Genomic DNA, 14,778 nt, shown 5'->3' on the forward strand with positions numbered 1-14,778 from the left:
CATACCAGCTCAATAAGTGAATCCGCTGACCAGAGGCATCGTGAAATACAAATCGGTAAATGAAAAGTGAAGTACGCACGAGTCATTACATGAAATAGTAGATACAGACTCAAGAAAAAGCAGATCGAGAATCGACCCTACGAAAACGAAATTAACATAAGGAAAGGAATTTCTTGTTGGTGGAAAAATAGAACATGAAAAATTCCTTAAGAGTAGCAAGTGCAGAATGAAAAGAATAGTCGAGAAGAGAGAGTAGGTGAAAACTTTGTTCCTCTGTGACGGTTCTGCCAGATAGATACACTTTAGCTCTGTATCAAACAAAGACGCGCGTGCTGTGAATGAGACCAGTGGAAAACGGTGGATGTCCTTAATAGAGTGACCGGAAGTTAGTTGTGTATAGAACTTCCGCAAATGATAACCAATACGCGGCGCTTTCAATCAAACTAAAGCAATTAATTGGAATGAGTTCTTAAAAAGGGCTCAACTTGCGCTATTCAAAGATTCTCACCTCGTTCATGTTTAAACGAAACTCTCTGGGAAATTTCTTGTAAATTTCAAGTTATTTCATGTTAAAAAGACAAAGATGTGGTGTACGGAATTTTGATGATAGAGACTAAAAGGCGGGAGGTAGATGTAAACTTCACGTCAGCGCGGGTTATGAAATAAATTTCCCAACAATTTTATTACCGATTTTGGAAGTTCAGTGATGGCTTTCACTGCGCATATAAGAATAATGATCAGAAGTGGTTGATCATCGGAGATTATGAGCTTTGAAGTACCCTAATTTTTGGACTTTGTCAAGACCAGAAAAAGTGTGAGGTAAAGCAAGAAATGAGATGAAAAGTTAAAAATATTCAATTTTCTTGAAGTCTGATAGATATAGAGTAAAACCCAGTTGATTTAAATTGCAGATGGATTTTCAGTTTGTCACAACAGCAATGCAAAGTTAGCTAATTAATTAGGCAAAAATGGCAGGAAATTGGGGTTTTCCAAGGGTGACCCTATATCTCCCAGGGAATTAAATGTTTGGACCTATTATTTTCATACACTTGTTAACTCATGATATTTGTTCCAGGTTTGAGCCAAGGTGCATTTGTTCCAGGTTTGAGCCAAATCGGTGATTTGAGGTTTATTGCCCCCTGCCCGGTTTACTCTTGAACACGCTCTTAGATTTGTCACAGCATTGAGGCATAATTTGCATATAAAGCCGTAGCTCTTGGGACTCTACCATAGAGCAATTTCATCAAAATATTGTTTACAAGAAAGACAATAGATTCTTTTGCGTATTTCCAAAATACCATTTTAAAAGTTAAGTTTAATCCTGCTTCGAAATAATCTCAACTTGCTTTGTGCCGCTGTATAACTACATCAGTATCCAAAACAGTTCTTTAGCAATGGTTATCGAACATTGCAAAAGTCGAGTTAAACAGTCCTCGGTGTCTGTTTAAGACTCGAACGTTGGGAACGATTTTATGGCCATCCTAGAGGGTCTTACTCCGCAATCGATCGCAGAGTCATGAAGAAATCAAGGATGTTCCGAGACTGATTTTCACAAAAATGGTTTACGGAATTTTATCGTCAAACTATTTCAAACCTCGATACCTTGATCTATTTATGAAAAAAAAAATAAAGAGTTCAACTGAAACGAGAACGAGTCCTTTTCATAGCAATCTGAATGTAAGCGGTCAAGGCTTGTTAAGTAATGTATCCAACGATCCTCACATAGGTAATGGCCATAATTTTAAGCCACGAATCCCCCCAACAAATCTAAATCTAAATCGAGCTAAATTCTTGACCAAGCACTTAAGCGATACATCTTCAAATATAAAGAAGCGAGCAAACCAAATCTTCAGCGATTTAGACAAGCATCAAGAGCTGATTTAAGGAACAAAATTCTGTATATATACGCCCAATCAGATAACTTATAACATATCAACAACAGTAGTCACAGAAATAAGAAGGAATATCACTTAAATTAACGCCAGCACAAGATTCACTAAGGTAAACAGGCATTTCATGACAGCACCCTTCTTAGCTTTAAATCAGCGTTGAAAATACTCACCATCAAAAGAACACCTTTAGTTGCCATAAGACATTGACTGAGTTTAATACTTTGGAAAACGAAATAATTTTCGAAACCGTTAGCATCTGGCGAGATGCATGACGTACATTGCGATTTATATCTTAAAGTCTTCTTTCCTTTCAAAGAGAACCATCTGAAAACAAAGCGTATAGTCTCGTTGGTAGTCTCTTGTTTTCTCCTTTTTTTCTTTTAACAAAATACCGCTTACCATCTGATATAAGGAAGTCTTGGGCGAGGCTCTGATGATAAAATTTTTCCACTTTCGTCTCAGTTCGCTTTCTCAGGTGCGTGCAGGAAGTATTCTTGATTTTTCACGGAAAAGCGTGCGCACGCGACTTAAGAAAAATTTCAGACATGCGCAGAAGGTCACGTGTCTACTGATATTGAAACTGTTGCGGAACATAAACAAGGAGTGATGTTTGAACAAAATCAAATGCCACGGCCATGTCCATTAGAAGCCCCAACGTTTCCAACGACCCCTAGTCTCACTCTGCCGTAAAATTTTATATGGAAAGAAGCATAACTAATACGGAGTCAGGTATTCATTTCTTGACTTAGCAGAGGATGAACGAACAAAAGAAGTACTCTTTGCAGAAAAAAAACTACGCGCATTTATTTGCCGAATGATAGATCAATTTATGAAAAGGATGTAAAAAAGCAAAGGAAGATTCTAAAGTTGCTTCAGTGTAGAGGTTTCTGCGTGACGGTTTTTGCTTGTAAAGTCAATCTTTCATGATCAAGATTAAAATCAAGATTACTTCCTGCATGCACTTGAGAAAGCAAACTGAGGCGGGAGTGGTAATATTTTGTCATCAGAGCCTCGCGCATGATTTCTTTATTTCAGTCAATAAACGTTATTTTGTTACAAGAAAAATAAAAAGGAGTAAACAAGAGATTACCTACGGGACTCTACGCTTTGTTCTCTGATGGATTCTCTTTGAAATGAACGAAAATCTCAAGATATAAATCAAAATCTATGTCATATAGACAGCTGCAAGTGGTTTCGAAAATTATTTTGTTTTCTAAAGTATTCAAGTCAGTCAATGTCGTATTGAAACTACGTACAGTTGTCCTTACTGGGGAGAATTTTAATTGTTGATATAAAACCAAGAGGGGCGCTGTCATGAAATGCCTGCTTTTCTTCGTTAATTACGTATTGGCGTTAATTTTAGTGACATGTTCCTTCTTGTTTCTGTGACTACTGTCGGTAACGTGTTACTAGTTATATACGCAAACTTCTGAATACACATTTGTTCTTTACGGTCAGTTCTTGATGATTGTCTACATTGCCGAATATTTCGTTTGTTAACTTCTTGATATATGAAGATATTCCGCTTGAGTGGTATCCAGCCCCTAAAAAAATCCGTTTCTCTAATGTTGATTTACAGCTAATTCGAGGAGGGTTGTCGGAAAAAAATATCACGTTCACGTGACAACCCGAAAGGCATTGTGGGTAGTTTTAAGCTCTCTGTCCTTACTTGACCTCAACATTTCAAAGGAATCTGAGAAAATTGTCACTATGAGAACAAGGCATCGCGGGTTGGATTAATTAATTAATTAATTAACTAATTTCATTTTACATTAATTGATTACCAGATACCTTGATTACCTCCCAAAATTAGTGCGTTCAGTTTTTCTCCTTTTTCCTTACAACCTTTCTCGAAACAGCTGTGGATCTTTGTAGAGTTGTTCGATTATCAAATGTGCTTTTTTCAGGCAGGCGAAAGCGAGTGCTTGCCTCCTCTTAGCTGATTATCTATTATTCGTGTCCATATTTTGCGACTTGGCGTAGAGATGTCTAATCATAGTGTCCCTTAAGAGAGCTTTATTTTATTCACTCAGCCCGTCATTAATCGTGGAAAAAGTAGCTGTCGTGGAAGCTCTGGAGATTACTACGTTAGTGGCACGCTTTCTAGAAAACACCAAACGTCGACGTGCAGCTTTAAATTTCTACAAAGAGTTGGTGACGCTGTTAGAACTTAGACAGGAATTTAATTTATCAAAAGCCTGGAGGAATTTTAAAACACGAAAGGAATTGGATTACAGGACTATATCAGCATTTCTTTCCATCACTGTCATCAACTTACACTTGGGTAAGTACAATGAATCAAAGATATACGCTGAACTTGCTCTTGCTAAAAGCAGAAAACTGACTGCAAAAAGATGGAAGTATTATGTCATCAGATATTTAGTATATGTTTGGCTTTTGGCCGTAACCAACATGACCGAAATACTGAATGTCTCAAGGAAATGCTTCAAGTTACCAAGGAATCCGGCGATACAGAGACAGAAGCAACTGCTTATTACCCGCTTGCGATGACAAATATTGATGTTGGTCAGATGGATGAGGAAGCAGAGTTTCTATAGAAATCAATTCAAACGAGTCACAAGGGTGGTTGCAGATGGAAAGAGTTTGAATGCCTAATCGCACTGGCACTTAAAGTGCTTTCACCTGGCAAGAAAAATAAAGCGTTTGAGAAACTGGAAGAGGCTCTTCTAATAAGCGAACAAATTGCAGACATTAAATGGAAAGCTAGAGCCTCCAGGCTTTAGGGGACGCTTATTGGGTTGATAGTAGATGCGAAGAGGCAAGGGAATATTACGAGAACTTAGTGCAGTTCAGTGCAATATTGCCTTATGCAAGAATATGGGTTTACATCAGGCTCGTTACTGTTCTTGTTGTACTTAAACAGTTTGATGAAGCCATGAAGTGTTTGCACAAAGCCCTCGAAACCTGTGAAGAAGACAAGTCAGTATAACAGACCTTATGCTGCAAGGACGACATCTACGTCGAACTCTGTCACCTTCATTTACTCCTTGGTCAGCCGGGAAAAGCTACTGAGTATGTAAAGAAGATATTACAATAAAGAGAAGTTGCTACGAAAAGAAGCATGCGCCCCTTGGCCGCCTACGTACCTATATTAGTGGATACGACCACTTTGAACAAGCATGCGACATCCTGGCTGAGAGTATCAAAGGTTACGAAACAATCTTGAGCCTCTAGATGATGAATCCAAACTTTCTGTTGGAGAAATAGAAGTCAACGTCATAATTCATCAGCATCGTTACTTTTTGTTATATGCTCTTGGTAAGTTCAACGAGGCTTTGTGTACAGCACAGCAAGGCCGTGCCCGTGTATTGACAGGACTGTTGGCAAAGAAATTGTAGCTGCACGAAAAGGCCAAGTTCAGCTAGTGAAACGGAACTCAGTAGCCTTATGGGTAGTTTGAAGAAGAGTCAAATGATAGTATATTTTGGCTCTGCTGTCAAAAGGAGCGTCTGCTGGATAATGGAAAATGAACATTGTCCGAAACTGGAGGTGATCTATCAAGAAGAAGCCGAAGTTGATTGTCTCCTCGAGGCTTCTCTCAGGTCACTTTCGTGTAGTCAAAGCATCAACTGTGAGGACCGTCCGTTGTTAGCCTTGTGCGAAAATCAGTCTGCTGTTAATGGTAACCAGAACGTCAAAGTCAGAGAGAAACGTCCCTTTGAAGACTCAGACGACGAGGAACTTGAAGCTTAAAACTTACCAAATCAACTGTACAACACACATATAGCTCTGTTTGCTAATGGTATTCAAGACCGAGAGGTTGTACTTGCTCCCAACGGATCTATTGTCATGGTTCCCTTTGCCGCATTTCAGGACGATTCTGAAAAGTACCTATCTGACTCGTGCAGCATTCGAATCATTCCTTCGTTGTCAACACTCAAGCTTATCCTCGACTCCCCAGAGAATTATCACAGCTAGACTGGAGCGCTGATTGTTAGTGATCCACAAGTCAGCCATGTCACACCATTATGGCAATTGAAAGCAGCGAGGCAGGAGGCTAAAGAAATCGCTGATCTTCTAGAGGTGGAGCCTTTGTTGGGTGAGCAAGCCATGAAGGAAGAGGTGCTTCGACGAATAAGTGATGTGCGTTTGATACACCTCGCCGCCCATGGCGATGCGGAAAGAGGAGAGATTGCTTGTGCACCCAACCCATCCTCCCCTAAAATCCCAATGAAGGAGAATTACATACTGACCATCTCAGACGTCGGCAATGTCCGAATCCGGGCCAAGCTGGTTGTGCTCAGCTGTTGTCACAGTGCTAAAGGAAAGATCATGAAAGCCGAAGGAGTTGTGGGGATCGCTCGAGCTTTTATTGCTTCCGGAGCGCGTTCGGTGCTGCATGGTTTCCCTGTGGGCCGTAGATGACAAAGCCAAGAAGGAGTTCATGATTCGTATCTACGGACAGCTGAAGAGTGATAAAATAAGCGCCAGGGAAGCTCTTCACCAGACCATGAAGTGGATGAGAGAATCTAAGTCGGCGAGGTACACTGTGACGGAATGGGCACCATTTGTTCTCATTGGAGATGACGTTAATCTGAACTTGTAAGAACTTTTTTTCAAGTCCGGTGCAGTAAGACGAGAACACGGGAGAGAGAAATGTACCACTTTTTCTAATATTAAATGTAACTTCTGATGAGAAAATGACTTTTGTTCCGGTTATCAGTCGACTTTTGCAAAGTTTGATAGTCATTGCTAAAGAACTGATTTGTATACCTGTAGTAGTTGCATCGCAATCCAGAGCAAAACAATTTAAAATTATTTCATAATAGCATAAACGTAACTTTCAAAGTAGTATTTTGGAAATACGCGAATGAATTTCTTGACGAAATCGTTCCATTCAGAAAAAAACGGATCGAGAAACGACCCTAGGAAAGCGAATTGAACATAAGGAAAGGAATCTATCATTCAGCGAACACATAAGTGCCATCTATAAGAAAACAAGCCCGAAAGTAGGAGTGCTAATGAGGCTAAGCAACCTTATTCCCTACTCAGCCAAACTTCAACTCTACAAATCTGCTATTTTACCGCATCTGACGTTTTGTGACATTGTGTGGCATTTCTGAAAAACTGCCGATAGACGTAAGCTCGAACGTATTCGAGAACGAGCACTGTGAGCAATTTTTAAATCTAAGGTGGACACGTACAGTACTTTATTAAACAGAGCCTCCCTATCAACTCTATATGAAAGGAGATTACAAAGCATAGCTACACTCATGTTTAAAGTTAAAACGGATTAATGCCACTCTATATTACAGAAATATTCCAGTCTACCTATAAAGGCTATGAGCTTAGGAACGCTGATTTTAATGTCCCGAGGGTCAGAACGTCCCGTTACGGCAAACACTCACTTCGTTGCTTCGGACCGTACTTATGGAGGAAGTTAAGCGTCAGTGATCGGGAGAAAACATCTTTCAACGATTTTAGACAAAGCATAAAGGAACGAAACCTGGCCGAATTGTTAAAAGACACCTGCGTGGACTGTGAAATCTGCTCTTAAAATAAGATTTTATCATTCTGTATAATTTTTAGCGATCTAAAAGTATTATTGGTATGTAAATAAGGCTCCAGTTTTATATCTGAAATTTTACTCTAAATGTGTAAATAACTAATAAATTTATCTTTAAACTTCTGTAGGTTAAGTAATTAAGTAGTGTCCCCAATTAGTTTTTACACCTGTAAAGCTAAATACATTGACACTTGAATAAAGTTTTCATTCATTCATTCATTCATTTCTTGTTCGAAAGCAGACATCAAGAAATGAAATTTTCTGGTGGAAAAATAGAACATGAAAAAATTCTGCAAATGCAGAATGAAGAGAATAGTCTAGATGAGAGAGTAGGTGAAAGCTTTTTTCATTGTTGACAGTTCTATAAGATGAATATCAACTGGCTCTCTATGAAACAAAGACACGTGTGCTCGTTAATAGAGTGACCGGAAGTTAAATATTTTTAGAACTTCCGCTAACGATGACTAAAACGCGGCCCTTTCAATCAGACTAAAGCAATTAATTGGAATGAGTCATTGATTTCAATCGAAAAAAGAAAGGTTATTTGTTAGGAGAAGCTCGAGGGAGACCGTGGTAACGCACTTCTTTCTTTGTTCACATGATTTACTCCTTCTGTGCAAATGATAGTCCATGATGCAGTCTGTTTTCATGTCGTAAAGGTCACGTGTCTATGATATTGGAACTGTCGCGGAACATAACCAAGGAATGATATTTGAACGAAATAAAATACCAATGCCACTCCATTAGAAACCCAACGCTTGCAACGACCCCTAGTCTTACTCTCCCGTAAAATTGTACATGGATATTTTATACAAATTTTATATAAATGATACAGAGCCAGTGTTCATTTCTTGACTTGGCAGAAAGGATAACCGAGCAAAGAAGAACGCTTTGCAGAAAAAAAAAATACGCGCAGTTAGGCCAATCAGAGCCACCCAACTGAAGCTCTTGCGCAATTACATTTCTTAAAAACAAAACAGACGGTGAGATTTCGACTTAGCTCTTATTTCTTCTTCCTCGTTTTCTTATAAATGAAAAGAAAGGACAATGCTTTTTTTCTGAGGTTTACAAAAACTTAAATTTATTACAGGATTAATGCATAATTTGCTTATAAAGCCGTAGCTCTTGGGACTCTACAATAGAGCAATTTCATCAAAATATTGTTTACATGAAAGACAGTAAATTCCTTCCCGTATTTCCAAAATACTTCTTTAAAAGGTAAGTCCGATCCTATTATGAAATAATCTCAACCTGCTTTGTACGGTATAATTAAATCATTATCCAAAACAGTTCTTTGGCAATGTCTATGCTACATTAGAAAACTCGGCTAAAAAGTAAAACAAAAGTTGACAGATCATTAGAAAGTACTACGTAATATTGAAAAAGGAATTGATACATTTCCCTCTCCTGTGTTCTCGTCTTGCTGCACCTGGCTTGCAAAAAGGTTCTCACAGGTCCAGATTGACGTCATCTCCAATCAGAACAAATGGTGCCCATTCTCTCACAGTGTACCTCGCCGACTTAGATTCTCTCATCCACTTCATGGTCTGGTGAAGAGCTTCACTGGCACTCATTTTATCACACTTCAGATGTCCGTAGAAACGAATCATGAACTCCTTTGTAGCTTTGTCATCCACGGCCCATAGCGAAACAAGCACTGAACGAGCTCCAGAAGCAATGAAAGCTCGAGCGATCCCAATAACTCCCTCGGCTTTCATGATCTTTCCTTTAGCACTGTGACAACAGCTGAGTACAACCAGTTTGGCCCTGATCCGAACATTGGCGATGTCTTCCATGCTCAGCATATAGTCCTCCTTACTTGGCTCTTGAGGGGAGGATGGGTTGGGTGCACAAGCGATCTCTCCTCTTTCAGCATCACCATGGGCGGCGATGTGTATCAGACACACATCAGTTATTCGCCACAGCACCTCTTCCTTCGTGGCTTGCTCACCCAACAAAGGCTCCACCTCTAGAAGATCAGCGATTTCTTTAGCCTCCTGCCTCGCTGCTTTCAATTGCTCTAGTGGCGTGATATGACTGACTTGTGGATCACCAACAATCAGCGCTCCAGTTTGGCTGTGATAATCTGGTGGAGAGTCAAGGATAAGCTTAAGTGCTGTCAACGAGGGAATGATGCGGATTTTGCAAGTATCAGACACGTAATTTCCAGAATCATCTTGCAGCGCCGCAAAGGGAACCATGAACAGGCTTGGTTCGGGGACGAGCAAAACCTCTCGGTTTTCGATACGATCTGCAATTGGGGCAATCAATATTTCGTGTACATGATTCTCAATATCTGCCGAGTTTTCATCGTCCAACTCAATGAGGCGTTTCACCGTTTTAGTTGTGTAGTCCTCGCCGTCTTTATTCTCAGACTTGAGGTCGCAGTCGTACAATGCTGATAACGAACGGTCTTCACACTCAGTTTCTCGTTCATTGACAAAGGATTTGATATCATCGCGTGGTTTAGCTTCCAGAAGATCAAGCAGTGTTTTTGGTGACTTTAATTGCTCCAGCTTTCCATTGTTATCACCTGATAGGAGCCAATAATTAAATTCGATAAAAAAAAGAGCTATGAATACTAAAATTTGTTTCTTCTGCAGTCTTTCCACTAAACCGACTAAAGTTTCCTCATTAACAGGTGTGGTGCATCCTTCAATTGAATATCTCTTTGTTAGCAATTCTCTCAGGACACGCGCACGGCCTTGTTCTGCAGCAATCAAAGAATCGAGGTCTCTGCCAAGATCAAGAAGTAAACAAGAATGCGAATGATACACAGAGAGGAGGAAATTTCCTTTCTTACTTCCTAGATACATTTTGTGCTCATCACTTAGGGGCTCCAGTTCACTTTCAAATTGTTCTATGCTTTCTGATGAAATATCGTATGCTTGTTCTACAAATCCTTCTGCAACATAACCATTAGCTGCACGCATTAGAGCCAACGACCTAGGAATCCTTCTAAATCCTGTTTTCCTAATTGATTTAGTCGCTCGCTCTCTGTATTCCGTTGCCTTGTCACACTGGCCGAGAGCAAGGTGTACATCAGTCAGCCAAATACAGGCTTGCTCATAGACTTCTCTTTCTCCTGACGAATAACTTAGTTCAGCGGCTTTTTCTAGGTAGGGAAGTGCTTCGTCATACCGTAGAGAGTGTGCAAGAAATCCGCCTAAATTAAAACATGTACGGCCTTCGTTCTTTCTATCATTCGCTTGTCTACTGATTTGAAGAGATTTTTTCATATACTGGAAATACTTATCCTCTTCCCCAGCTCTTTCAAAAGCCATTCCCATAAGATTCAATACTGTTGCTCTTCCAAAAGCGTCATCAATCTCTTCGAAAATTTTAAGTGATTTTTCTAAAGTGAGAAACTCTTTCTCGATCTTCCAAAGGCAACCAAACACTTTACTAATGTCGGTTAGAGCTACAGCCTCCATTTTTTTGTCTCCTTTGTCTCGGCTCAGACGGATTGATTCTAGATAGCAATCGCGTGCTTCTTCGTACTGTTCTAGGTCATGATATACTTTTCCAAGGCACCAGAAAGTTTTCGCTTGTTTCTTGATATCCAATGCTTCATTTATCTGAAGTGCTCTTTTAAAATGTTTGATTGACTTGTCGAATCGGCCAAGACCTTGGTACAAATAGCCAATATTGAAGGAGAACTTCCATAAGCAGCTTTCGTCGTTGAGCTCTTCGCTTACTCTAAGACCAAGTTTGAAAGTCGATTTTGCTTCATTAATGAAACCAAGGCTGAAGTACGCAGGACCAAGGGCAAGGTACACAAACATTCTGAGGGCGTCCCTTTTTGATGACGGTTCGTTTTCGACATGGTCTGCCAGAGTCAGCAACTCTTTGTAAAGTTGTATGGCAAAATAGGGACGGTTGGTCTTTAAAAAGAAATCCGCTACATCGGAAGCAATGTCCACAATCAGATTGAACAAAATCTTGACCATCATTTAGCATGGATTCTGCAATGGCAAAAAAATTACCGTTGATACTGCTACGGAGTGTCAAATGGTTAGGATAAGCGCCATAAATTTGACAAGTTAACAATGTTCTCTGCAGTCTGTAACGATGTCACTTGGATAGCCGCGCAATAAACCAGAAGTCGCCGATATTGTTATCTTCGATGAGCGCATGTCGATGAGCACATGTTATCTCCGATGAGCACATGTTATCTTCGATGAGCACATGTTATCTTCGATGAGCACATGTTATCTTCGATGAGCACATGTTATCTTCGATGAGCACATGTTATCTTCGATGAGCACATGTTATCTTCGATGAGCACATGTTATCTTCGATGAGCACATGTTATCTTCGATGAGCACATGTCATTAGATAAGCATGTCACCAGTACCTGCAAAGCCTGTTTCTTCCACCTTAGAAACATTAGCAAGATAAGGGACTGCCTATCTCTAGCAGATACTGAAAAGTTAGTTCATGCATTCATTACATCTAAGCTAGATAATACCAACTCGCTACTATACGGACTGCCCAAATTCCTGATAGATCGCTTACAAAATGTCCAGAATGCCGCAGCCCGTGTCGTCACTCATACAAGAAAGTGCGACTATATCAAACCTATCTTAAAGCAGCTGCACTGGCTCCCAGTTAGCCAGCGCATAGATTACAAGATACTACTTCTGACCTACAAAGCGCTCAACGGCCAGGCCCCTAGTTACATCACTGAACTGTTGAAGCCTTATGTAACGACCAGAAATCTGAGGTCCTCCTCTAAAAATTTACTTAAAGTACCATCTGTTAAGCTAACAAGTTATGGTCATAGGTGTTTCTCTTTTGTAGCACCGACTCCATGGAACTCTCTTCCAAACAACATAAGAGTGAGCGGCTCGCTATCACATTTTAAGACCTGTATAAAGACATACCTTTTTAACAAATTTTATAATTAGACTACTCCTTACTGAGCTATTTAATTATATAAGTAGTAAGTTAGGCCGCTAGATAGTTGGCTAGTAAATTAGTTGATTAGTTGGTGAGCTAGTTAATTGGCTAGGAAATTAGTTAATTTCAATATAGGTTTAAAGTTTTTACTCTCATTATTACAGACTACCTTATTAGCTAGTTTCTTTTACTCATGTTTTAGAGATTTCTATGGTTTTATAATCTTATCGGTCCGATTTATAAAATTACTGTACAGCGCTATTGGATAGTGATAGAAATAGCGCTATATAAATATCTTACTATTATTATTATTATTTAAGTCGCAAAAAGCGGCAGAAGACAGTCAAACAAAGAAAATATTAAACAAGCCTCTTAGCTACACTGAGCTACAAAGTTGGTTAACTTTAATTCCCGGCTTTCGAAATAAACAAGTCATTCCTGATTCTTATTAAAGCGAGAGGCTTTTGCTATCTAATAAATCCTTTTTTCACCACGCTGTTAAGTCAAGATGGCTGGATTCTAGCCTAATTTTTTTTTTACATTTTTATGGACTTCGACTTCGTCTCTATCCGTAGAGAAAGTAAAAAAAGAACTCGGCCAATGTCCAGCCTCCTTGAGCTCACGCTCGGTCAATGACGCATACTTACTCCAACAATTTGTTATTGACACAAATAAGAACGAAAACCCGCAACAAAGGTTATCCTCGTCGTTCCTTTACTGCACAAGAGAAGAAGGATTCTTATCTCCTTTCCTGCTAATGTTTAAAACACGTTTTGTCCCCAGACATATTTTTCTTCAACAAAATGCCATCTGAGATACAATGAATAAATGAAGTTCATATATATATGCACTTCATATATTCATTGTATCTCATTTATCACTTTCACGGGTTTATTACGAATCAACTTAACGGCCTGCTCCCAGTTGGCTTGTTAGCTCAATTGGTAGAGCGTTGCACTAGTATCGCAGAGGTCAGTGGTTCGAGCCCGTACAGGCCTGATTTTTTTTCAGGTCTGATTTTCGCTATTGCATAAATAGCGCTATATACTGCGAGGATCGTGCATCATACGTAAAATGCCATCTGATCACGAACGACCTATTCAATGACAAAATTGAAACCATTCTCTTTGCGTTATCAAAATCGTAACCCGGAACATTTATCCCAGCGAACATTACAAAATACTATAAAAAGATTGAGATGAAGAAAAACTTGACCAGAGAGCCAAATCAAATGAATCAAAGAAGCGTCATACACGGTACTTCCTTGAACATTAACCCAAGATAATCGTGTTGAATGACCAATCGTAATCGCGGTATGCGTCTGTTTACTTCTCTTCACTTAAGAGAAGACCGTATACAGTAGTTACTGGCTGAGGGCTTTAACGTCAGTAGAAGAGGAACTTCGTGCCTTGCGCGGATATCATCGCTTTTCAAACGTGCCTTGAACTGAAAGGTCAGTCGCTTGTCGACCATTGTCGGGGAGAGGATTTCGGCAGCTTCGTAATTAAATGTATCATCGGTCGACCAGGAAAATCGAGTCGCACTGCAATCGTGCAGTTAACATAACATAACACAACGGAAGGTAATATTGCAAAAATTAAAACCCGTGGGAGAAACATGAAGAGTACGGATTTTCACATGACATCTTCAAATTCGAAAATTTGGAAATTTATAGCCACGAAAATTTTTATCCTCATCAGGCATAAGGGGGTCTAAATTCGTATCTATTTCCAAAATTTTCAGCTCAATGGCATGCTTGGTTTGGAAAGCAGCGCAGTTTAAAGTTCAGAGTTATGGTGGTTGCGTGACTTGCAGCTCTAATCGCGTTTGTCGAAAAATATAGTCCTATCTGCTGATTTTTAGTCTTTTTATGAAATTATGTGTTAGAAAAAGTATTTTTGTACATATTTGTTGGTTTAGTTTAGATAATCACAGGGCTAGTTGGCCAAAGTTGGTTCCAGATGTTTTGCACTATTTCCGGCTGCCATGTTGGTTGACCAAAGATATCCACCAACACGGCGGCTGCATGCTGGGCTCTGTAAACTTGCGCTTAAATTTGGGAAAACAAAGAGACCTAAAACTTGGAGAAGTGCTTCCTTAACCTATATCCTTTAATATTGCAATTTCTGAACTTTATCCACTGAATTTCTTTTTCTCGATGCGTAATAGTGGAAACGATTAGTTCGTACGCATTTTTTCCGGTGTCTTTCGTGGACTGATCTTACAACTAAATTTAAACGTTTCACACCGATGAAAGCAACATGATTTTAAAACGATTGAGAGGTAAATGTTTAGAAATTGCGAAAACAAAATAACTTGGGAAGCAGCACAGAAATTTTATCCGACGCTTTAATCACAAAAGCACTTCCGCTTTCACTCCTGCTTTCTGACCTAAGCTTGATTATTACCCTACAATATATCCCTTTAAAGCAAAAGTAATCACATACAAATTTCTCG

At 39.5% G+C, this 14,778-nt stretch overlaps 1 protein-coding gene and 1 pseudogene across 1 annotated transcript; one reads left to right on the forward strand and one right to left on the reverse strand.

Moving 5' to 3' along the window:
• Positions 1–5,372: 5,372 nt before the first annotated feature.
• On the forward strand, positions 5,373–6,487 carry LOC148724431 (tetratricopeptide repeat protein 28-like; annotated as a pseudogene).
• A 1,983-nt stretch (positions 6,488–8,470) lies between these two features.
• On the reverse strand, positions 8,471–11,591 carry LOC111325791 (uncharacterized). The gene has a single exon (XM_022929682.2). The coding sequence runs from the start codon at positions 11,370–11,372 to the stop codon at positions 8,868–8,870; it is 2,505 nt and encodes an 834-aa protein (XP_022785417.2). The 5' UTR covers positions 11,373–11,591; the 3' UTR covers positions 8,471–8,867.
• Positions 11,592–14,778: the final 3,187 nt, after the last annotated feature.

Source organism: Stylophora pistillata, chromosome 8 (assembly GCF_964205215.1).
Source record: "Stylophora pistillata chromosome 8, jaStyPist1.2, whole genome shotgun sequence".
Taxonomy (NCBI): Eukaryota; Metazoa; Cnidaria; class Anthozoa; order Scleractinia; family Pocilloporidae; genus Stylophora; species Stylophora pistillata.